Below are 24,043 nucleotides of genomic sequence, written 5' to 3'. Positions count from 1 at the left end.
TTGTCTTCTCTGATGGCTCAGACAGTAAATAATCTGCCCACAATGAGGGAGACCTGGATTCGATCCTTGGGTCAGGAAGATCCCCTGGAGAAGGGAATGGCAACCCACTCCAGTAGTCTTGCCTGGAGAATCCCATGGACAGAGGAACCTGGTGGGCTACAGCCCATGGGGTCACAAAGAGTCGGACACGACTGTGTGATTAACACTATTCCTGTGACAGTAATGAGGTAGGAATTATTAATAGCCTTATATTACAAGGTTGAGTGACTTACTTGAAGTCAACATCTGGAAAGGGGAAGAGCTGAGGTTTGAACCAAGTCCAAACTCATAACTTCGACACTATATGGGCTCTCCACGAGGGCCCGCGGGGTGCTGGGCTGAGAAAGGCACAGAGGAAAGAGACCCAGTTCCCACTGGGGGGAGGGTGGGGGAAAGGATGTTTTTCTTGCTGGTTTGGGGAAGAATACACAAAAACTGGAAGGTTAAGGAGATTTATAAATTAGGGTGGGGTGGACAGGGAGGAAGACAGGGGGTTACAGGAGAATTGGGGGACGCTGGGATCTATTCTGGGAATATTGTAGGGGGCCTGGCCTGGCTGTAGTGTGGGGGGGTGGTGGGGGATGGGAATGGGGAGAAGGCTTTAGAGAGGAGGCAGGCCCAGCTGGACTTCACCTACCAGTGGGGTGGGGGTTGGGAGGATGTTACTGGAAAAGGAAGCTGCAGTACAAAGGGGATTTTATCCTGAAAGCAGTGGGAGCCAATTAATATGCTTTGATTTGGAAAAGAAATTTTAAAATCCATTCAGGTGTAATAAGACCCAGGACTTTGTATGTGAGTAATGGTTCTGTATTTTATGAAAACAAATGATTAGGAAGTGAACATGGGGCGTTCGTGGGCCTGTGTTTTAGAGACAAAGGCAAATGTTGAGAACATCTAGGTGAAGTTGAATGGGATTTGGGACAAAATCAAGGCAGGTTGCAGTTGGCTCAGAATAAATATGTAACCTCTTTCCATGTTAATTTGGGTTTCGGATTAAACTCGCTGGAGGATGTGTAGGAAGGCTCCCCTTACTCTGGGGTCAAGGGCTGCTGCCCTGTCTCTGTCTGGACCCTAGGAGTTATCCTGTTCCCGGTATAAGGAGCAACATACAGAGGGAGCAAGGTCAGTGGCCGAGTTGTGCCTTCCGGGTAACAAGGACCAGGAGCTTGGAAGGGACCTGAGGAAGCCTCTGGCCAACCACCCTGACTCCCACTAAATGTCACCCCAGGTCTGCACTTCTTTAGGGCTTCTTTCCTGGAATCGAAATGAACATGCAGGAAAGAAATAGTATTTCCTGGGCCAGCCCTAGAAGTTGGGAGAACTTCAGCTGTGGCCCTGGGGCTGCTGTGAAGCCTTGGGCAAGATCCTTCACTTCTCTGGGCCCAGCGCTTCCTATCAAGTGAGGATAACAATATAGAATTGCCTTCTTGAGTGGAGTTAGTAAGGGGTAGATGAAATAATGGACAGGAAAGTTTGCTTTGTAAACTATGACGCACCGTACAATGGGAGTTATTATTATGGTCATTACTGTTCCTTCATGGGGAATAACAAACCCAAGGCCAGAGTCTCAGCCCAGAGACCGTCCGGTGGCATCCACAAGGCACACCTTCCCGCGGACGCCCGCTGCAGCGGAGGCGCAGGGCGAGGGGCGCCCGGCCCGGACCAGGCGGCCGCCGGCCGAGCGGACACTCTGGCCAGGATCCAGGCTCGGGATGAAACCGAGTCGAGGTTGCTTCTTCGGCTCGCTCCGCCCCGGGGCGGGGGCTGCTGGATCCGGCGGCAATAAAGGGGCCAGCTCGGCGGGGCGCGAGGCGCCCTCGGAGCTGCGCCCACCGCCGGGCCATGCGCGAGGGGCTGGGCGTCGCGTGCGAGGCCGCCCGGCCCCGGCTCTGCCGGCTCCTCCGCAGGATCCTCCGGCCGCAGCCCGCCTGCCGCCCGCGCCGAGCCAGGTACTGCGCGCGCCCGGGTCCACCCTGGGAGGGAGGCGAACCCCGGTGCGCACCGAGCCTCTCTGAGCCTCGGCTTTCCGGGGAAATTAGGAGGGTTGGGATATTCGCTCTGTAGGATTCCTACGGGGATTTACTTGAAAGTTTTTCCTGGTGTAGAACGCATAAGGGATTGCAACTGAGTAGCCACAAAGACCCAGATGCACCCCTGAGAGGCGTCTGTGCGGGCTGTGTGCACAGACTGTGCGGGCTGTGTGCACTTGGGAGCTTTCTAGCTTTTCCAGCACCGGGGCTGCAAGACCTGTTAGGATAGATAGGTTTAGAGAGCAAGGAGGTTCTTGTTTTACAAGTTAAGATCCATTTCCCAGAACGCCTCCTGGCGCCCCAGCGCCCGTTTATAGAGATGGGCGCCTGGCGCAGGTGGGGCCACAAGGGAATCAGCACCGGAAGAAGCCGCCGACTGCGGCTCTGACCTCAGCGTCCTGTCACTCGAGCACTTGTGGGCTGTGCTGGGTCTGAACAAGGGCCGCGCTTCAGCTTTCTTTCTGATGCCAGATCCTTAGGGTCCTCTGTTCCCGCGAAGGATCAAGCAGGACCCAGCACAGCTGTGGGTTTAGCCAAAATGCAGTGTCTGGATGGGCACCGCAATAACTTGGCGGTAAGTATCCAGAACCAAAGAGTCAGACACGATCTAGCGACTGAGAACGCCCGCATTCCAGAACCTTGATATGTTCACCCAGCTTCTGGGTGAACCCTTATCTTCCAGCAACTAACCCAAAGAAATCCGCTTACTAGGGGAGAAAGGAGACTCTGCATAGCTTCGTATATTCATGTTTCATGTTAAAAAGAAATTTCCCAATTACGGAAGGAATTTGCGGTCACTGAAGAAAGTTGGAAAAAACAGACAAGGACAAAGAAAAATTCAAATCATCTGTGATCTTATCAGTGCTAATCACTGTTAATATTTACTTGCATTCCCCTCTCCAGGTGTTTTTCTATGCCTTTGTACACACACACACTCACACACACACAGAGTCATCAGGTCATGTATAGCGTTTGAGGCATTGTTTATAATAGTGAAGAAATTGGATGCTTCCTAAAATCCAGCCATAGATGCTGGTGTCAGACTCACTATAGTCCATTGGTAGAGTGGATTTTTAGGTAATGTGTGTGTGAGTGTGTGTTAGTTGCTCAGTCATGTCCGACTCTGCAACCCCACGGACTGTAGCCTGCCAGGCTCCTCTGTCCATGGGATTCTCTAGGCAAGAATACTAGGGTGGGTAGCCGTGCCCTTCTTCAGAGGATCTTCCCGACCCAGGAATTGAACCTGGGTGTCCTGCATTGCTGGTGGATTCTTTATCATCTGAGTCACCAGGGAAGCCCCACCATTTTAAATTGGGGGGGCAATGGTTTTGCTAAGTGAACAGGGACAGTTTCTCAATCTAAAAGTTACTGTAGCCCAGTAAGCATCGCAGATTCTCCAGTTCTATCAGTTCAGTTCAGCCACTCAGTCGTGTCTGACTCTTTACAACCCCAGGGACTGCAGCACGCCAGGCCTCCCTGTCCATCACCAACTCCCAGAGCTTGCTCAGACTCATGTCCATTGAGTCAGTGATGCCATTCCACCAGGCAGAAGTGACGGAGAGGAAACAAGAGTGAAACGGTGGAACGGGGTGAGCGGGTGATGGTGAGAGCATGAGCAGAGCAGTAAGGCATTGCCTCCCTGAGGACCCCAGCCTCAAAACATCTTCCCGTGTAAGCAGCCCCATGATGACTACTCAGTCATGGCTTACCTGTCCTGAGTGTCCAGATTACCCTGTATTGGCTTTTTTTCTGGCGGGGCACACCAGATCAGATCAGTGGGGTGACAATAGCCAGTCACAGGGAAGGCGTGGTATAGGCCCCCTGAATCACTTGAATCAGAATGAAGATGCTTTCTGATACATACTCATTTTCTCTTAAAGGGACACTATCTCTTTATAGTTATAAATCATACAATGCAACCATATAATATATGTAGTTAATTACATAATGCTAATGTAAACAGTTGTCCCTGGTGGCTCAGACGGTTAAGAATCTGCCTGCAACGTGGGAGACCTGGGTTTGATCCCTGGGTTGGGAAGATCCCCTGGAGGAGGGCATGGCAGTCCACTCCAGTATTCTTGCCTGGAGAATCCCCATGGACAGAGGAGCCTGGTGGGCTACAGTCCACGGGGTTGCAAAGAGTCAGACACGACTGATTAACTGAGCACAGCACAGCTCGATGTAAACGTCATTACTTTTTCTAATAACAAAGCACCATACACTCATTTGTCATTTTCCAACATCACAAATGTGTATAAGGTGGAAAATGAGCTACCTTTTTCTTCTTCAAATGATAGGCTAAATTCTTCTTCTTTTTTAAAATATTTATTTGGCTGCACTGGGTCTTAGTTGCGGCATTTGGGATCTAGTTCCCTGACCAGAGGATCAAACCTGGGCCCCTTGCATTGGAAGCTCAGAGTCCCAGCCATTGGATCACCAGGGAAGTCCCAAGTTAAATGCTTTTAAATCTGTTGTTTTTAAACAAATATAACCAATATATTTTTAAGTGTCCTTATCTTCCAGAAATACTGAGATATTTATGGGTGGCATGATGTCTCAGACTTGCTTTAAAATGAGAGCGGGGTCTGGGAGAGTAATGTTGAAACAGAATTGGCCGTGGGTTGATAATTGTTTAATTATCAACAATTAATTGTTTAATTGGGCTGAATCTGGGTGACAGGCTTACAGGGGTTTATTACACTCTTCTCTCTAATTGTTTCTGTTTAACATTTTCCATAATAAAATTTTAGAATAAATAAATAAACCAGGATGAACCAAGTGCTTTAAAGAAAAAAGCTTAAGTCCCAAAGAGGGAGTGGGTGGGGTGGCGGGCAATACTGCTGGCCTGGGAGGGCAGGGTTGAAGGAGCTGTTCTCTGCCAGCTCCGCTTTGTACCTTGTTTGTACTTGGCTTCTGAGGGAGTCATCTTCACAGAGCTTCTGTGGGTCACCCTTTGGCCTGTTAGCTTTGGCTCAGCTCCCCTCTTGACTCTTTGGTTTTGTTGGGGGGCCAGGTGAGGGGGAGAAGAGGAAGCTGGGTGGTGATGGTGCAGAGGCTGCCTCCTCCACCACGTTGGCTGGAAACCATGACGTTCACTCCCACCCTCTAGACCTCACTCCCCACTTCGTCAAATGAGGGCCGGCCATAGATGCTGGTGTCAGACTCACTATAGTCCATTGGTAGAGTTCCCTCTCTGCCCTCGGACACTCCATCTCATGAGAGCTGTTTCCTCTTGCAGTCCAGTGACACAGGATGACCCCAAACGTCACAGCCCGGGCAAGCACCGGAATGAGTCTCCCCAGCCCCTCACGGGGACGGTAAAGGTCAGTGAGTCACTCGGGTGCGGGAAGCCCCTTCTTCCCTCGCCCAGCAGGTGCGGGCTGGGCAGCCTGGTGGACGCTGGGATCTGGGCAGTGAGTAGAAACCCGGGGACACAGGTGGGGGCAAGGAAGAGCTTTGGGAGAGAGGGGGTGAACCATGGTGATCAGGAGTGGTGGCCCCCCACGGGGGTGGGCATCTGGGTGACTTGCCTGTGTGGGCTGGCAGACCTGGGAGGGAGCAGACCACTCGTAGAGTCAGTGAGACCCTCAGAAGTGATCCCAGACTTGGCAGGTGAGCCTCCAACCCTGGCCCCAGCCTCTGGTCCACTGGTTCTGTCTTCCCTATGTGCTTTGGCCCTTAGTGTTCCACAGAGGTGGGCAGAGGACTGGTTTGCATATTCTTCAGTGCCTGCCTGAAGGCCATGATCCCTTCTTCCTTGTCCCGTTTTTTTATTCTCAAGATTAGCAGCTGTGATGGTAATCTGTGCCGTGTAGACCCCTTAATCCCTCCTGTTGCAGTTCCCCTGAGAGAGCATTTGGCAGGCTCTTGGATGAGGACAGGAACCTGGCCAGTGGCCCAGGCACCTGGAGCTCCCAGCAGACTCTGGCCCAGGTGGCCTGGCTACCGGAAAGGGAGGAGCTGCTGACAGCTCTACCCGTGTTCCCGCCCACAGCTCCCCACCCACCCGAAGCCCGAGCAGGGCCTCGGGGCGGGAGAGACCCCTGCGGTCCTGGGGTCGGAGGCACTTGGAAACCCCTGGTTTTTTTTCCCTCCCTCTTAGACGTCTCCAGAGTCCCTGGGCAAGCTGGACGCACCCCCATCAGCCTGTCCACGGCATGTGAGGGTCAAAAACTGGGGCAGCGGAATGACTTTCCAAGACACGCTTCACCAGAAGGCCAAAGGGGTGAGCAGTCTGAGGAACTACTTTCCTTTTTCTTTTCTTTTGGCTTCCTTGGGTCTTAGTTGGGGTATGTGAGACCTTTGTTATGTCATGCGGTCTCCAGTGTGGGCTCAGTAGTTGTGGCACGCAGGCTTAGTTGCCCTGTGACATGTAGGATCTTAGTTCCCCAAACAGGGATTGAACCTGCATCCCCTGCATTGCAAGGCAGATTCTTAACCACTGGACCACCAGGGAAGTCCCTCAAGAACCCCTTTTGTCCCAAACTGGCAAAGCCATCAAGGCTGTTAATGAATCAAACAGATGTCCCCCTCAGCAAACCAGACAGCCATCTGCTTCAGCAAAGGGTACTGGGAACAGAGACTCTTGTTTCTCATGAATTACAGTAGGACTAAATGATGCTAATTCTGTTAGCTTCATACCACCCTCCCACCCACCCTCCCTCCCCCTACCTCAGGGATGATGGATAATCCAGAAGGTGAGATAAAGAATTATAGGAACAAATGAATTGTTTCTCAGAGAGACAGATTTCATCATTATATCAGGGAGAATTTTCTAACAGAATTGCCCAAAGCTGGACTGAACTACATCATAAGGTAGTGAGCTCCCTGTCACAAAAAGGATTCAAGTGCTATTTGATAGGGAGATTGGAGAGGGGTTCCAAGAATCCAGTGAGTAGTTGGACTAAGTGCCCTTTAAGGCTTCTTACCTTCTAGGTTTCTTATTCTAAGTTTATATGCATTCTGTGATTGTAAAGTAGGAAAGGATTGAAAATTTCAAGGCCACGAAAGCAGAATCATTTCCCACACCTTCCAGAAATGACCACTGTTCACCTATGGGTGTACTTTCTGTCAGTATTTTTTCTGTGCCATCTCCTACTTTGGGATTTGCACCTTCTCAATTCATTTTGGCTGAACAGCAGTAGTTTGTCCCCAGGAGTCGTATCAGCTTCTTTAAATGAGAAGATAGTCAAGATGTTCCCAGCATTCGAACTATTGACTTTGCTCTGGGTCTGGGGCTGGCTGGGGCTCAGTTGTAAAGAATCTGTCTGCCAATGCAGGAGACTCAGGAGCCTCGGGTTCGATCCCTGGCTCAGAAAACCCTCCTGGAGAAGGAAATGGCAACCCACTCCAGTATTCTTGCCTGGAAAATCCCATGGACAGAGGATCCTGGAGGGTTCCAGTCTCTGGGGTTGCAAAAGAGTCAGACACAATTGAGTGACTATAGAACAACTGGGGCTGGCTGGGAGGCAGCCCCAGCCCACAGTCCGTGGTATTCAGCCAGTCAGAGGAGAGGAGATATGGATGGGGGGAAAGCCTGGTCGACCCCAAGGAAGAAGTGCCACAGAGGTAGAGAGGGGTGGTGGGGAGCTGGAACAGCCAGAGTAGAAGGAGGTGGCCAGGAGAGTTGGCCCTGGAAGAGGATGGCCATCAATGCCTGTGCCGAGGAACCAAGCGGTCAGCCTCACTGCCTCTTCTTTCTTTCCAGGATCTCTCTTGCAAGTCCAAGTCTTGCCTGGCATCCATCATGAACCCCAAAAGTTTGACCATAGGACCCCGGGACAAGCCAACCCCACCAGATGAGCTTCTACCTCAAGCTATCGAATTTGTCAACCAGTATTACGGCTCCTTCAAAGAGTAAGACTCGCTTCCTTCAGCATCACTCTCTCTCCCTCCCCTGAACTCTCTAGTCTCCTGCCATCTCCCTCTGACCCCAAACCTCTTCCCTTCCCAGATTTGCAGTGAATCCAAGGCTAAGACACAGCTTTTCAGGGAAAAGACCTTGGATAGGTTCTCAAAACCATAAGAGAAAGGAGCATGGCGGTAGTGGTTGAAAATGTGGGTCGGGTGTCTAAACGTTTGAGTTTGGATTCTGCTCAACCAGTAGCTGGTTCTGTGTTTTTGGGAAATCTGTTTCCCAAATAGATCCTCTCTGCATCTCCACTTCCTCATAGGTCCAAAGCAGGGTCATGATAAAACCGTTCCTAAGATTGTTTCGAGGATTAAATAAGTTTGAAACAGCATCCTGGTGCAAAGCAATGAGTCGATATGCAAAACCTTTTAGTATGAAATGTTTGAGATAGAAGGGACCTTGGAGACCGATGAGCCAAGCCCTCCACCTCCAGGTGTGAGTCAGGAAGCCCAGTAGCAGCTAGAGTTCAGTCCCAGCTGGAATTCAGGCCGCTTGACTTGGAGAGAGCTCTTTGCACTGTTCTCTGTGGGGATCTGTATCTCTGAGTTGCATAAAATATATGGCTCTTAATTTAAGTCCATTTATATCTTTAAAATAAAAATGCGCAAAGGGATTGTAAGATAGAAAGGCCGAGGGAATGGATTTGCTGTTTTATGGGCTGGGAGGGGAGTGTGGCTTTTATGATGCAGCCCCACAAGGCACTTTACTGCAGGAAGCAAGCCACGGAAGTACCCTGGGACCCACTGCAGCAGAAAGATTGGCTCCTGGTGATGCCACACCCCTTGGCTCTGGCCTGCAGTGTGTGAGCTGGAAGGGACCTTGAGTCTATGAAGGAGGTCCTTATCTTCTGGGGCCAGTGATCCTGCAGCCTGCTTGCACAGTAGTTGCTGTTATGGACCTTGTAAAATACTGATGCCAGGGTCCCCTGGGCAAGGGCATCAGCTTCTCAGGAAGTGGGGAGGGGGCGGACATCCTTGTTCTCTAAAAGCTCCGGAGGCAATTCTAAGTAGACTGAAAACTCCGTCAGGGGTTTGCTACCGCCTGTGTTGTGTAAATAAAACCTCTGCAGAAATGCTCTGTCACTGGGAGGTCCAAGGTCCTTAGGTTTTCCGCTTGGTTGTTGACTAAGAAGACTTTCAGGGCCCAGGAATTTTCTTTTCTTTAAGATTTATTTATTTTACTTTTGGCTGTCCTGGATCTTCATTGCTGCGCATGGGCTGTTTCTAGTTGAGGAGCTACTCTTCATTGGGGTGCGTGGGGTTCTCACTTTTGCGGCGCACAGGCTCTAGGTGCTCAGACTGCAGTAGTTGTGGCGTGTGGGCTCAGTAGTTGTGGCACACGAGCTTTGTTGCCCTGCAGCATGTGGGATCTTTCCAGACCAGGGTGCAAACCCATGTCCCCCACATTGGCAGGTGGATTCTAAACCACTAGACCACCAGGGAAGCCCCCAGGAATTTTCTCAGTGGGCTTCACTGGGCCACTGTTTTGATGTGCTAGGTATATTCTGGACTCTGCCTTGTACGTAAGGCTCACCACAGCTTTTTGGGACTGGTACCGTTATTACTCTACCTGCTCTACAGACAAGGAAGCCAGAGCCCATGGAGGAGATGTAACTTGTTCAAAGTCACATGCTCTGAAGTCCCAGAGCTGGGATTTGAACTCAGGCATTTTAAGCCAGAGCCCTTGCTTTAAAACTCAATGCTCTAGCATCCAGCTCATTGATTTTGAAGGCTCTGGCTTCATGCTGGACCTAAGGGGTTCCTGCTCGTGTTTGGAAGGCAGTTGGGGGGTGGTTAGCTGGGGAAGCTACAGGGCTGCTGATGATAGCTATTCAAACCCATTTGCTTTTCACAGAGGGAAGAAGTTTTCACAGTCACAAGTCCGTGTCTTGGTTTCCCCCAAGAGGTCTCGGGGGTGTGAGTGACAGATGGCAGCCCATTCTCACACCTGGGCCAGTTCAGTCTTTCGTAGGTGAAGGATTGTATAGTCAGAAATGATAACTTTCTGAATATTCTGTCCAAAGCCAGTTTACTGATGCCAAAAGCCACTCCCTTTTTTTCAGAACTAATAGGCATTATAGCATTTTAGTGCCTCAGAAATGTGACTATTTGAAAACAACGGTATAATGTAAAACTCCAAAGGAATTGAGTGAAAATGTAATCTTTTCTTAAAAAGTCACATATTAACACTACTAAGGATGTTGGCAGCATCATTGTTGTGGTAGTCGCTACTATTTTCCTGCTTGGATGCAGAATGAAAAATATTGCTAGAAGCTTTGCAGGTTGTGGGGGGAGGGCTGCCATTGGTGGGGCAGCCTCAACCTCACCCAGCAGTCCCTTATGCGAGGAGTGTCCTTGAAGATAATGTTTTGTCTTTGAGTTTTTTTCTTTAATCAAGGAAGAGTTGTCGAGACACTCTTCATCCACTGAAAGGCCATTTTGTCCTGAGTTGTCCACTCTCCTTAATCAAGAGTTCATTCCTTAAATAGTTTTGTTTGTTGCACTTTCAGATGTCTTTGGTGCTGATTGGAAATCTCAAGGTTGCTCTGTGTGCATGTGTTTCAAAACCTTCCTGGCTGTGGGATGTTTTTACAAGCCTGGGAGGGGAGGGCAGGAGCCAGTTTGGCAATCTCGCATGGGAGAGCTGGCTGAGTGACACCAGGTTTGAGAAAGCTTGCTGCGGAGACCCTGCGATGTTGGACTACACTGCGGAGGACACCTCCCTGAACCGCCCTGGGGCCCTGAAGGCTGAGTCCTGAGAGCCAGTCCCTGTCTGGACCTGACCAGGAAAGTGTGGGCAGGCCCTCCACATCTCTGGGCTTGCGATCCACCCCCAGGGTGGAATGTAGAAGGTTAAGAGCCTGGGCTTGGCACTGGGGCAACCCGAGTCTGAATCTTGGGCTTGCTTTTTATCACACTTCTATTTCCAGGCCAGTACTTAACCTTCCAGACACACCGACTACAAGGACACAAAAACGCCTCCGTCACAGACTCAGTGGGACCCTGACTATGTGTGGTGTTGCCCAGGACCTGGCTCATTAGTGACTGTGCAGAGGAGTGCTGGGGGAAGACCTGACTCATCTCTTAACCAAGAGAAGGTGGATGGGTGCTCCCCTGGCCAAGGGGCAGGATGTGGCTGCAGCCTGATGGATGCTGGTCTGGGTCTTGCAAGACCATTGAAAAGCATTGCACTCCTCACTGAGATGTGTGTGACTAGAAAAAAGGCGGCTTGAAACAAGAAGGGTGCCGGTGGGATCAGGACCAGCTATGTAGCTTGCAAGACCCAGTGTGAAAATAAAAAGATGGCTTCCTGTTCATGAATGATTGAGAATTCAAGACAGTCAGAGCAGAGCATTAAGCCCCATGTGGGGCCCTGCCGAGCTCGGTGCCCTGGACGCATGCCCATGAAGCTGCCCTGGAGGGGATGGTCTCCATGAGCGACATCTTGCCCTCCTGGTGTCCTCGTTCAGTTCCTGCTTCTGTGGATTCAATCAGTCTCCATTTAAAGCCATCTCATTGTTGATCTTCCTGATGTCTTCCTGTCCCGCAGGGCAAAAATAGAGGAACATCTGGCCAGGGTGGAAGCGGTAACAAAGGAGATAGAAACAACAGGAACCTACCAGCTGACGGGAGATGAGCTCATCTTCGCCACCAAGCAGGCCTGGCGCAATGCCCCCCGCTGCATCGGGAGGATCCAGTGGTCGAACCTGCAGGTCGATGCCTTTAGATGGAGGAGGGAGGAGCGGGAGAGGAAGCTGGGGGGTGGGCAGGCGGGCCCTGAACCGTGTGCAGGGTCCTCACCTTCTCTCCCTCCATCCCCGCACTTGAGATGGGGGCTCACAGACACCCACCCCCACCCCCCAGAGTCTAGACTCCAATCTCTGCACCAGGATTTCTAGCCCATCTTTCTCCCTTGTGTTAAATCTGAGAGACTAAATGCCAGCATGAAACCAATGACCTTGCTATTATTGCTGTGGACCCGGTTGTTTACCTTGATTGAATTCTTGCTTTTAGAAAACATTTTCTTTATCCTAGCCTCCTAAGTCATCATCTTTACATTTATTGCTGGGTAACTGTGGGCTTCCCAGGTGGCTCAGTGGTAAAGAATCTGCCTGCCAATGCAGGAGACGCAGGTTCGATCCCTGGGTCGGGAAGATCCCTGGAAGAGGAAATGGCAACCCACTCTAGTATTCTTGCCTGGGAAATCCCATGGACAGAGGAGCCTGGTGGGCTACAGTCCATGGGGTCACAAAAGAGTCGGGCACGACTTAGCGACTAAACAACAACAACAATAGTGAAAGTACTTGGACAGATAAATAGATGAGACATGCCAATGGAATGGGCTGTGGCTATAATGAAATGTGCTGGAGGCCATGTGTGAAATGTGTAAAGCAACTAAGCTGTGGGAATCCTGGTTCATGGTGCTTGAGAATCTGGTTTTCTTGAGAGTTAGGTTTAGATAGGGTCTTCCAAGTGGGGGGTGTGGGGGGGCACCTGGGCTCCCCTAGGAAAGCAGAAGAAGGAAGAAGGGGCAGGGGGTGGGTGCATGCCTCTGCAGGATGTTCTGGTGATGGGGATTTGGGCAACTTTTTCAGTCCCTCATGAGTTAGCTTCTGATCAGCCCTGCTGAGGCCTCTGTCCTCCTGGTCCTTGACGGGCGTGGTCTGGGTGGGCTGTGCGCAGGTCTTCGACGCCCGGAACTGTTCCACGGCCCAGGAAATGTTCGAACACCTCTGCAGACACGTGCGTTATGCCACCAACAATGGCAACATCAGGTGCGTGTGCCTTTCCCAAGGCTACAGCTGGGGCCCCGCACAGCCCCCTGAGGCTTAGCCGAGAGATGCAGGCAGGTTTAAGCTCCTGGAGAGGCCAGAGAGAAAGAAAGTAGGAAGACCTCGGCTTCTTCAGGGAGTCTTCACAGTGAGCCTGCCTCCGTGAGCTTAGTGCATCATCAGTGGCCCATTTCCTTGGTTTCTTTCTGACTTGGAGCCATTTGGAGGAGACAGGGGGGATCTTTAAGGGGGTAACTTCACTCTTCAAGGTTAGGGTCCCCACTTTGTAGAAGGGATGAGAAGTTGGTTTTGCAGCCGATGGGTCCAGTGTGGTGTGGGGTGTGGGGGTGGGGGACTCGCTGCTCATCCATACCCACCCCTGCCTTACCGTCCCCCCCCCTCCCCCTCCCCCGCCCAAACAAGGAGGTCAAGGCCAACTCATTCGGTCATTCATTCATTTTTCTATTTGGCAAACACTCAGTGTCTGCCTGATGGGGACCCAACCCAGGACTAGGCTTGGGGGTGGGAAGTGAGTAGGACCCTAAGACGAGGCTCCAGCCCGCTATGAACCTACACCTCGCACTAGACAAGCACCCAGCTAACTCAATGCCTAAAAGAGAGATACGGTCCATCTGCAGAAAGGGCTGGGACAGCCTGAAGGGTGGGAAGGGCTCCCTGGAGGGGTGGTGGTGGTCCCTGCGCTGATCTGGAAGGAAGGGTAGGAGCTGGAGGGACAAGGACGGAGAAGATATGTCAGGAAGTGGACAGGCTACACAGAGGCTGGCGAGAGCTTGGCATGTCTCAGGGCTGCAGGGGTTTGGTTCAGTTAGCTTGGGTGTAGAGCGCTGGGGAGTGGGAAGATGGGAGGGAAGGGGGACCTGTTAGGGGGGTGGTGGCTGGAAGCCCCCACCGAAGCCGGGTGGCAAACAGTACCATCCTCATCTTGGGAAAGGTCGGCCATCACCGTGTTCCCCCAGCGGAGCGATGGGAAGCACGACTTCCGGGTCTGGAATGCCCAGCTCATCCGCTATGCTGGCTACCAGATGCCGGATGGCAGCATCAGAGGGGACCCCGCCAACGTGGAGTTTACACAGGTATCGGACCCAGCTTTGGCGGGTGAGAGCGGAGCCCAGAGCGGCCCAGGGACCTGGATCTCCAGGCTCACTGGGCGTGTCTTGCCTCCAGCTGTGCATCGACCTGGGCTGGAAGCCCAAGTACAGCCGCTTCGACGTGTTGCCTCTAGTTCTGCAGGCTGACGGCCACGACCCAGAGCTCTTCGAAATCCCCCCTGATCTTATACTCGAGGTGCCCATGGAACATCCCAGGTAAGCAGGCTGTGGGTGCTGGCAGTGTGCGTTCACACGCATGCCCCCTCCTTTCTGAAGAGAGATCCAGTCCTCAGGACCCTCCCTGCTCCTCCCCCAAAGCCCAGCCAGCAGCAGCTTGATGCCCAGAAGGGCTGGCTTTCCAAGTCCATCACTTCACCCTGTTCAGCAGCTTTGTTGGGCCTCAGACCTATGAGAAGATGCTGCTGGGGACAGGAAAGCAATGGCTTAGGTAGACTGGGCCCTGGGAGCTTGGGAAGTGGTGACCCCGGGAGGGGAAGCCTTGAAAGGCTATGTTCTGTTGAGTCCTCAGCATTTAGCCCAGAGCCTGCCACTTATTTGATGCTTAATACGAGTCCTTGAAAAATCTCACGAATGAATGCGTAATTAGCCAATGACACATGTTATGTCCAATTCACCTCTCCAGGTGGGATGAACTTAGAGATCAGCACTTGAAAAGGCGTTTTCTTGGTTGACTGTTTTTCTGAGGCTTTTATTAGGGGGTGAGCATGGGCCGCAGTGAAGGCGCCATTGCCACCAGCCCTGCCTCCCTGCCAGGTACGAATGGTTCCGGGAGCTGGAGCTCAAGTGGTATGCCCTGCCAGCCGTGGCCAACATGCTGCTCGAGGTGGGCGGCCTCGAGTTCCCAGGCTGCCCCTTCAACGGGTGGTACATGGGCACAGAGATTGGAGTCCGGGACTTCTGCGACGTCCAGCGATACAACATCCTGGAGGTAATGAGGGCCGTCCAGCTGGGCCGGCTGGAGGTGCGGGCCTGCGGGTGGGGCCCCAGGGACCGCCTCACCCCCATTTCTCTGCCTCTACAGGAAGTGGGCAGAAGGATGGGCCTGGAAACGCACAAGCTGGCCTCACTCTGGAAGGACCGGGCTGTCGTTGAGATCAACGTTGCTGTGCTCCACAGTTTCCAGGCATGTCCACTGTCTGTGGGTCTGAAGGCACTCTGGTTAGAAGGTTATCTGGTCCAGCCGCTCATGTCATTCTTGATTTTCCCCTTAAGGCTTTGCTCATTTATTTGTGCACCTAACAGTGTTGAATACCCAGTTTATGTCAGGTGCTGGGGGATACAGAGACAAGCCCTCTCAGGTCTTCTAGTGTAAACTTGAATGCTTCTAGCAACAGGCAACTCCTTACCTCTCAAGACTGATCAATCCTGGCATTTGAGCAGTCCTCTCCCAGTTTTCAAGGACTTTTATTCCTGAAAATCCTCACCCTCTCATAGCAGCTGTCTCCTTATCCATTGGATCATTTCTACTGATGACCAATAAGCTGTAATGATTCCTATCTCAAAGAGATAAATGACTAACTAGCCAAATACTCCCCCTAACCAGCTACTACCTTGTTTTTCTACTTCCATTTACAGCAAAACCATTGATGTGCTAAGTTGCTTCAGTTGTGTCTGACTCTTTGTGACCCATGGATTGTAGCCCGCCAGGCTCCTCTGTCCATGGGATTTCCCAGGCAAGAATACTGGAGTGGGTTGCCATGCACTCCTCCAGGGGATCTTCCCAACCCAGGGATGGAACCCCAGGTCTCCCACATTGCAAGTGGATTCTTTACCATCTGAGCCACCAGGGAAGCCCCCAAACCATTGAAAGACCTCATAATACATTCTCACCTCCCACCTCCTCCAGTCAGGCTTTTATCCTCCACAGCTGTGCCAGTCACACTGGAATTCTGACTTTTATTCAGACTCACCAAGATGGTCCCCACCCTAGGGCCTTTGCACTTGCTTTTCCCTCTGCCTAAAACTCTTGCCACAAATCATCCTATGAACAGCTCCTTCCCTTCAGCCAGGTCTCAATTATCACCTCTTCAGAGCAGCCGTCTCTGACATCATAAAAATGGCATGCTCACCCCACCTTCATCCTGTCTCTTATTCCTTTAACCCTTTCTTTTCCTTTACAATTGTTATTAGATCCTGATATAGTCCATCTTTCTCTTTCTGTTTTTATTTATGTATTTATTTTTGGCTGCACTGGGTCTTCATTGTTGTGCACAGGCTTCCCCTAGTTGCTGCGAGCAGAGGCTGCTCTCTAGTTGTGGTGCATGAGTTTCTCATCACAGTGGCTTTTCTTGTGGAGCGTGGGCTCTAGAGCATGTGGGCTTCAGTAGTTGCAGCACATGGGCTCAATAGTTGTGGCGTGCGGGCTTAGGTGCCCCGTCACATGAGGGATCTTCCCGGATCAAGGATCGAACCCATGTCTCCTGCATTGGCAGGTGGATTCTTAACCACTGGACCACCAGAGAAGTCCATCTTCTTCTTTCTTTCTTTGCCCCATTAGAATGTAGGCTCCATGGGGCAGGGGCCTTGTCTCTCTAACCCTAACCCTGGAGCCTAGAAGAGTGTCTGGCACGTGGAGATGCTAAAAATGTATTCCCTCGATGAAAGACCCAGAGCCCACGTCCACACGAGCAGTGGTTATCTTGCTTCCCTATCTGGGGGGCAGCGTCCACCACACATAGCAGGCTGGTTTCTGTGTGGGACTGAGCCCTCTGGCCCATCTGCTGCTCTCTCTCATATAAACACTCCGCTTGTGGGAAGGAGCCATGGGACGTGTGAAGCTATTATTGCTTTAGAAACTGGGATCATCTCCATAAAGCTGGCAGATGTCCTGGAAACCCGGCCACTGGGCTGAGAGTCATTCATTCATTCAGCGAAGTTTTATTGTACATTTTTCATGTGTCAGGCACTAGGCCAGGCCAAGAATATGAGCAGTGAACAAAACAGACAGAAACCCTGACCTTGTGGAAAGTAGTGGGAGCTGACTTTAAACACCCAGTAAATACATATGATCACGCGCTGTTCCCTAGGGCTGGTCACCCTATAGACGGGTCAAGCTCGTGCCTGACTGTAGGGAGTAGGGGGCATGGGGAAGCTCTGAGACAAGACAGGAAGAGCCCCCTGTGGCTGGCCCAGCTTGGGAAGGCCCTAAGGCTGAGGACCACACATCCTGACCCCGGGATCAGCTCTGACATTGGCAGGATGTGGATATGTCCCAGAAAATCTGCTGACCCTCAGCAGTCTCCTGACCACTGCTGACCACGTCCCTCCACTGCTTGAGAGTCTCCAGGCAGGACTTCCCCATGACCCTCCTTCGGGGTCAACTTCAAAAGACTTGGGCTCATTTCCTCATCTGTAAAACAGAGATAATAATGGTACCTCCCTCACTAGGTTACAGTAAGAATGAAATGAAAACCAATGCAAAATGTTTAGCTGCACTCCCTGACCCACAGTGAACACTCAAAAAATATTCGGGTTTTTTTTTTTTTTTCTGTTTTATTTATGTATTCGGCTACACCCGGTCTTAGTTGCCACATAAGGGATCTTCAGTCTTCATCGCAGCATGTAGGATCCTCTTCATTGCTGCTTGAGGAAGCTTTTAGTTATAGCATGTAGACTCTATTAGATATTAATAGTTCCTCGACCAGGGATCGAACCTAGTCCCCTCTGCCTCCCATATTGAGAGCTCAGAGTCTTAGCCACTGGACCACCACAGAAGTCCAGCATCAGTTTTGTTGTTATTATTATTTATTACTGTTACAACCATCTCACCACCATCACCATCAGCTCCTGAGCCTAAAACTGGTCTGGCATCCAGGAGCTGCCGTGTGAAAAGTGAAGTGTTAGTCGCTCAGTTGTGTCCGACTCTTTACCACCCCGCTGACTGTATGTAGTCCACCAGGCTCCTCTGTCCATGGAATTTTCCAGGCAAGAACACTGGAGTGGGTTGCCATGCCCTTCTCCAGGGGATCTTCCCGACTCAGGGATCAAACCTGGGTCTTCTGCACTGCAGGCAGATCCTTTACTGTCTGAGCCCCCAGGGAAGCCCCCAGTTGCCGGGTGTGTAAAAGTTTACCAGGCGCGGCTGATCCTACTAGTCCCGCCACCAGCGGGCTCCTCTCCTGCCTCCTGACCTGGTCTCAAGCAATGCCTGTCCGCTGCCTAACTGGTACCCGTCTCTCAAAACTCACCTCCTCTTAGGAGCTTGTCTCTAAAGAACTCACCTCCTCTTAGGAGCTGTCTCTAAAGTTCCCCCATCTCTCCTCCAGGCCCCTGTCAGCCCTTCGTCAGCACCTGCTCTGACCTCCGGGGTAGCTTCTGTCAGACTTCGTGAAACGGCTGAGGTCCTTCTGCCTCCCCCAGTTAGAACATGATCTAAAGCAGAAACGGGGCTGCGTCTTTCTCCTCTATATGCAGTGCCTGGTAGATAGAAATAATAATAGCAGCTAACGTTTACTGAGCATGTTTTATGCTTTACTTGTTAACTATTTTAAGATTTTTAATAGTTATTTTTGGCTGTGGTGGGTCTTCGTTGTGCACAAGCTTTCATCTGGTTGCAGCGAGCAGAGGCTGCTTTCTGCTTGCAGTGCGTGGGCTTCTCATTACGGTAGCGTCTCTTGTTCCAGAGCACGGGCTCTAGGGCACACGGGCTCAGTAGCTGCGGCGCATGGGCTTAGCTGCCCCACGGCAGGTGGGATCTTACTTCCCAGACCAGGGACTGAACCCGTGTTCCCTCTGGCAGGCAGATTCTTAGCGATTGGACCCCCAAACACATCCCTTATTTATTGCATCCTTTCAACAACATGATGATGTGCCAACCATTACCATCCCCATTTTACAGACGAGGAAACTGAGGTTAAGGAACTGATAGCTCAAGGTCACGGAGCTAATGAGAGCCCAAGGTTTGAACTGCTCCATGAAACAAATGTCTCTTGACTGCATGACTTGCTCCAGATGATGTGGCTGCTCTTGCTGGATCATTCCAGGAAGGCTCAGGCCCCTTGGATTCTAATTTTAAGACATGGGACATGGTAGTTATTTGTCTTCCATATGCTGTAGTTCCCCCAGGGCTTCAGCCCTATTCAGAGATGTCTAGTTCCTTCTTGGCTGAGACAGCCACTCCTTTGGGAGGTGATTCCTGGAACTCTCTGCCAACAAGTGACAAAAAAAAGGCACTGTGGTTTGATTCAACAGCATCCAGAGAGCCATTTGCTGGGTGTTTGGGGAGAGTGTGAGCATGGCCCGAGAAGCTGGACACCGCCACCAGAGGGCCAAGGGTGGCAGCCTGTGGTCTGAGGGCTTACCATGGCTATTGTGTCTGCTTGGGCACCTCAGAGGCTCTGGCTGTACCTTGCATTTGGGTATTTATTTTCATCAGTGAGAATGGGTCCAGGGGATTGCGCTCCCTTTTTATAGATTGCCAGGCCCTCCCACGGTCCATCCGGGAGCCCTGCAGCTCACCGGCCACTCTCCTCACTCCTCTCATCAACTCACCTTCTTGCCACCTTCCTATTTAGAAGCAGAATGTGACCATCATGGACCACCACTCCGCTGCAGAGTCCTTTATGAAGTACATGCAGAATGAGTACCGCTCCCGAGGGGGCTGCCCATCTGACTGGATTTGGCTGGTCCCCCCGATTTCTGGAAGCATCACTCCCGTGTTCCACCAGGAGATGTTAAATTACGTCCTGTCCCCTTTCTACTACTACCAGGTAAAAGGGGGGCTTCCTCTACTCTCTTGGGAACTCAGGGGTGGAGGGAGCGTGTGTGCGTCTGCACGTGTGCGTGTGTGTGTGTGTTTGCGTGTACCTGTGTGTGCTCACTAGTGCAGGACATCCAGGGAAGAATCAGGGACACAGAGGCATATATTTAATGCTTTCTGGGCTTCACTCAAGGATGCTTTTGTCCATTTCCACAGAGGTGAGACTGAAGGAAATACCTTTCATTGTACCTTTAGTAGCCCAAAGCTCTGAGAGAGCTGAAGCTCATGGGGGTGACCCCCATTGTGCCTGCCCGCCCAGGGGGGCTGTAGACGGTCACAGAGCACCGTGGTGAGGATCCTGGCTCCCAGCCACATACATCTGGGGTGATTCTCCCACTTCCTAGCTGTGTGTTCTCGGGTGGGTCATTGCACCCATCTAAGCCCTGATTTTCTCATCTCTGAAAAGATGGATGTCAGCTCCATGATGGCAGAGGTGGTCAGGAATCCCGTGAGCTGGTGCCCGGAACAGCTCAGCCCAGTGCCCTACCCAGAGTACACTCAGGAACTGCCACCCAGTGAAACGGGCTCTTTTTTTTTTTTTTGGTCCAAAAAGACCTTGGTTAGATTTAGGGAGGAGCTTCCTTGTTCTAAAGGTAAGAAGGAGGGTGACTGACTGCCTGGGACACTGTGGGCCTGTTGTCACAGCACTTCCTACTCTCAACGGCATTCCAGGTCAGACTATACATTATATACAGTCTATATAGGCTTCCAATGATAAGACATCAAAAGGAAAGAGAAGTGAGGCCCCTCCTTCCAGGGGGACAGCTGAATGAAAATCAGCTGATCTGTGCCAGACGGGAGCTTCAAGTCTGAGGGAGACAGACAGATGCAGCCCTTCCCTGTGTGGCTTTCAGTGAGAGGGTGGGGACAGGGTCTGCTTGCCTCCCCACCCCCCCAACTTACGAGGGGCATGAAGGGCCCTCTGTCTCTCCAAGCCAGAGCCAAGCCAGGGCCTGTCTTGCCTACATAACTGTCCTCTTTTCTGAAGGTAGAGGCCTGGAAAACCCACGTCTGGCAGGATGAGAGGCGGAGGCCCCAGAGAAGAGAGATTCGATTCAAAGTCTTGGTCAAGTAAGTAGGAGCGGTCAATGTTAACATCTGAATGGCAGCCCTTCCCTCTAGGCCTTGAAGGACAGGGAACAAAGAGAAAAGATTCGGACGGAGGGCCTTCTCTGGCAGTCCAGTGGTTAGGACTCAGCGCTTCCACTGCGGGGTGCGCGGGTTTGATCCCTGCTGGGGGCGCTAAGATCCCACGTGCCTCATGGCCAAAACACTAAAGCATAAAACGGAAGCACCATTGTAATGAATCCAATAAAGACTTTAAAAATCTTCTTTAAAAAGCATATTAAAACTATTTAAAAAAAGAGAGAGAAAGGGTTTTGTTCCCAGATATATGTGCTTGCTAAGGCACTTCAGTCGCGTCTGACTCTTTGCGACCCTATGGACTGTAGCCTGCTAGGCTCCTCTGTCCATGGAATTCTCCAGGCAGGAATACTGAAGTGGATTGTCATGCCCTCCTCCAGGGGATCTTTCTGATCCAGGGATCAAACTTGTGTCTCATTATGTCTCCTGCACTGGCAGACGGAGTCTTTACCCCAGGCACCACCAGACCCCAATTCCATGGGTCGCCTGCCACCTCTGCCCCAGAGTTCTCTCGTCTCTATTTTCCCAAAGGACCTGAGTGGTGGGTTGAACAGGGGAGGGGAATGAAACAAAGTCCATAGCTGGTAAGAAGCCTGGATTCTTTTCCCTCAACCTGCCCCGCTGTAAGCGCAGGGCCCCCGTCTTCCTTTTTGGAAGGCTGACTTGGCACCTACTCTGTCGTCCCCACAGAGCCGTGTTCTTCGCCTCGGTGCTGATGCATAAGGCCATGGCATCCCGGGTCAGAGCCACGATCCTCTTTGCAACGGAGACAGGGAGATCAGAAACGCTGGCCCAGGACCTCGGGGCTTTGTTCAGCTGTGCCTTCAACCCCAAGGTAGCCACCTCAGCCTGTGTGTGGGGAAGTCTGGGACGAGTTACAGTGATTGCTCTGCTCCTAGATATCTCTGAGCCTCGGGACATACTTTGCAACTCTGTGATAGAAGGAGAGATATGTGTCCCGGGATTCCCAACTTACCCAGTAGATAAGCTTTTCATAGTGTTCCAGGAAACACAATTTGAGAAACATGTTCCTAATGATGCCAAGTCTCCGAGCTGTTCCAGAGGAATTTTATTATCATTCATGGAGCACCTCCTATATGGGGTGCGGGGCTAAAGGCGAAGGACACAGAGAATGGATAAGATGCAGAGAAACAAAACGAAACCCCTAAGGGTGACTCATTCTTTCTAGCAGTGTTGGATTTGAGCCTCCATCATTGAAGTCACTGAAGCATCCCGGGTTCAGGCTGGCCTGGGTTATAACCTGAGGCTGTGACGTATTTCACCTGAGATTAGCTTCAGGCAAAGCATTTGTGTTCTCAAGATGCCAAAGGGGTTGAGCAATTTTGTAACCCGCTCATGCTGTTTTTGTGAAAAATATGTCCGCATTCTTGGAATCTGAAATAGCGGTGGAAGTGGTGAGACGTGATGTGGGACATGGAGTGTTTTGGAGGCAGAGCCCCCAGGGCTGGGTGATGTGCTAGCCGTGGGAGAATCGAAGAACCCAGGATGCTGTGTGCAAATAGGTTCGGTTGGCAGGGACATGTTAAGTACTTACCTCCTCCGTGCCAGGCACTAGGGGATGGAGCTGATGATGGGGACCCAAGCGCTGGGTGCCTGGGGAGGGCGTGGAGGGAGTCGGCCTGGGGAACGAGGGCTGACGTCCACCCTGGGTGCCCTGCAGGTTCTCTGCATGGATCAGTACCAGCTAAGCCATCTGGAGGAGGAGCAGCTGCTTCTGGTGGTGAGCAGCACTTTTGGCAACGGAGACTCCCCCGGCAATGGAGAGGTGGGTGGCCCAGGGCCCAGGGCCCAGGGGTCTGGGGGCTGGTAAGGGCCCGAGAGGACGGAGGGAAGGGTCTGGGGACTCAGCATGTCCTAAGGAGGGCATTTGGGAGTGAGAGCTCCGATCACTGTGGGTTGCCCTAACGTTAGCCATCAGCCTTCCTTCCTCCTTTGTAATTACCAGTGTATACTCGAGCTGCCAAGCCTATGACGTGCTTCATATATTTCAGTAAATTGACCTGCCTTTTTAAATTCAAAAATTCATTTTTAGAGGAAACTTTATATCAGTCTCACAAATGGAAAGCCAGCAAAGAGTGGTCCCACGTACATCCAATGAAAGTCAAACAGTTATTGAATTTTAGCCAGATACTGTTGCCTAACCATGGCTTACTTTGTTCTTCAAAAAGAGTAATAAGTAAGTATTAGAGAAGTGTTAAGTCTCCACTGGCAGTGATCTGAGATTTTTCCCTAGAGTTCAGGACAAGAAAATAAAATGTTTGAAACAGGAGTAACTATTTAAAAATTATAGAAAAAAGAATATTTTCCTACCATGTGATTTGACACTATTTTCCATCTCAAGTTATCTTGGAAAAAAAAACAAAAGAAAGTGAAATTGTTAGTTGTTCAGTCATGTTTGAGTGTCTGCGACCCCAGTGGACTATAGCCTGCCAGGCTCCTTGTCCATGGGATTCTCCAGGCAAGAATACTGGAGTGGGTCACCATTCCCCTCCTGGCCCAGGGGTCAAACCCAGGTCTCCCACATTGCAGGCAGATTCTTTACCACTGCACCACCTGGGAAGTTATCTTGAGTTTCTGGGAAATCAAGGTTATTTTGGAGAATATGGGACCAATTGTCAATCTGACAAGAAGAAAGGCTCAGGCCCCATCAGGAGATCCTCTGGAGATACCCTGCTATTAGACAGCACCCCCCCCCACCAGGGCTGGGCTCTCCTGGGTCCCCCATCAAAGGTCAGGCCCCCGTGAGTTGCTGAGGCTGAAACTGTCCCCGAGTCCCAGTCAGGTGATCCACATATACCAACCTCCACGTGAGGATCTTGGACTTTGTCCTGCCAGATCTGGCCAGTCTTCAAATGAGCCACTGGATGAGTAGGAGACGCAGGGCTCTCATTAATCGTGTTCTGAGACATCTGTGATTCTCTTTCTAGAAACTGAAGAAGTCCCTCTTCATGCTGAAAGAACTCACCAACAAGTTCCGGTAATGCCCTTCCCTGCTCCCAGAGTCTGGGTTCCATCTGAGCATGGAGCTGGGGATTTACGAGAGGGGGATTTCTCTGGGACGTCCAGGCACAAAGAGAGCCTGTCTTCAAGGGTGCATTGGTTAAAGCACGAAAACCAAGTACCTCTCTTGGGTCTGCAGGCCAAGGTGGGGTTGGTCTTGGGAGTTGATGACAAGGTTCGGCAGTCAGGGAAGACAGGAAGGGGACGTGTGCCCTGGTGATCCTTGCCCAGCTGGCATGA

General features: G+C 51.4%; 1 protein-coding gene across 3 annotated transcripts in view; it reads left to right on the top strand.

Moving 5' to 3' along the window:
• NOS2 (nitric oxide synthase 2) overlaps nucleotides 1-24,043 on the top strand; it is a 41,003-nt gene that overhangs the window by 5,408 nt on the left and 11,552 nt on the right. The window contains exons 1-15 of one of the 3 annotated variants that reach the window (XM_043903144.1): nucleotides 1,795-1,988; nucleotides 5,308-5,392; nucleotides 6,172-6,294; nucleotides 7,777-7,925; nucleotides 11,530-11,692; nucleotides 12,663-12,754; nucleotides 13,704-13,845; nucleotides 13,937-14,076; nucleotides 14,635-14,809; nucleotides 14,903-15,004; nucleotides 19,395-19,589; nucleotides 20,628-20,710; nucleotides 21,473-21,617; nucleotides 22,464-22,568; nucleotides 23,731-23,780. In XM_043903144.1, coding sequence (XP_043759079.1) covers nucleotides 1,882-1,988; nucleotides 5,308-5,392; nucleotides 6,172-6,294; nucleotides 7,777-7,925; nucleotides 11,530-11,692; nucleotides 12,663-12,754; nucleotides 13,704-13,845; nucleotides 13,937-14,076; nucleotides 14,635-14,809; nucleotides 14,903-15,004; nucleotides 19,395-19,589; nucleotides 20,628-20,710; nucleotides 21,473-21,617; nucleotides 22,464-22,568; nucleotides 23,731-23,780 — 1,856 coding nt within the window. In that variant the 5' untranslated portion in view covers nucleotides 1,795-1,881. Of the gene's footprint in view, nucleotides 1-1,794; nucleotides 1,989-2,568; nucleotides 2,644-5,307; nucleotides 5,393-6,171; nucleotides 6,295-7,776; nucleotides 7,926-11,529; nucleotides 11,693-12,662; nucleotides 12,755-13,703; nucleotides 13,846-13,936; nucleotides 14,077-14,634; nucleotides 14,810-14,902; nucleotides 15,005-19,394; nucleotides 19,590-20,627; nucleotides 20,711-21,472; nucleotides 21,618-22,463; nucleotides 22,569-23,730; nucleotides 23,781-24,043 lie in introns of those variants that run through there. The other 2 variants (XM_043903145.1, XM_043903143.1) reach the window with 2 other exon arrangements.

The sequence above is a fragment of the Cervus elaphus genome, chromosome 5, assembly GCF_910594005.1.
Source record: "Cervus elaphus chromosome 5, mCerEla1.1, whole genome shotgun sequence".
In the NCBI taxonomy this organism is placed as follows: domain Eukaryota; kingdom Metazoa; phylum Chordata; class Mammalia; order Artiodactyla; family Cervidae; genus Cervus; species Cervus elaphus.
The sequence above is the reverse complement of the archived record's forward strand: the minus strand, read 5'-3'. Positions and strand labels throughout refer to the sequence as shown.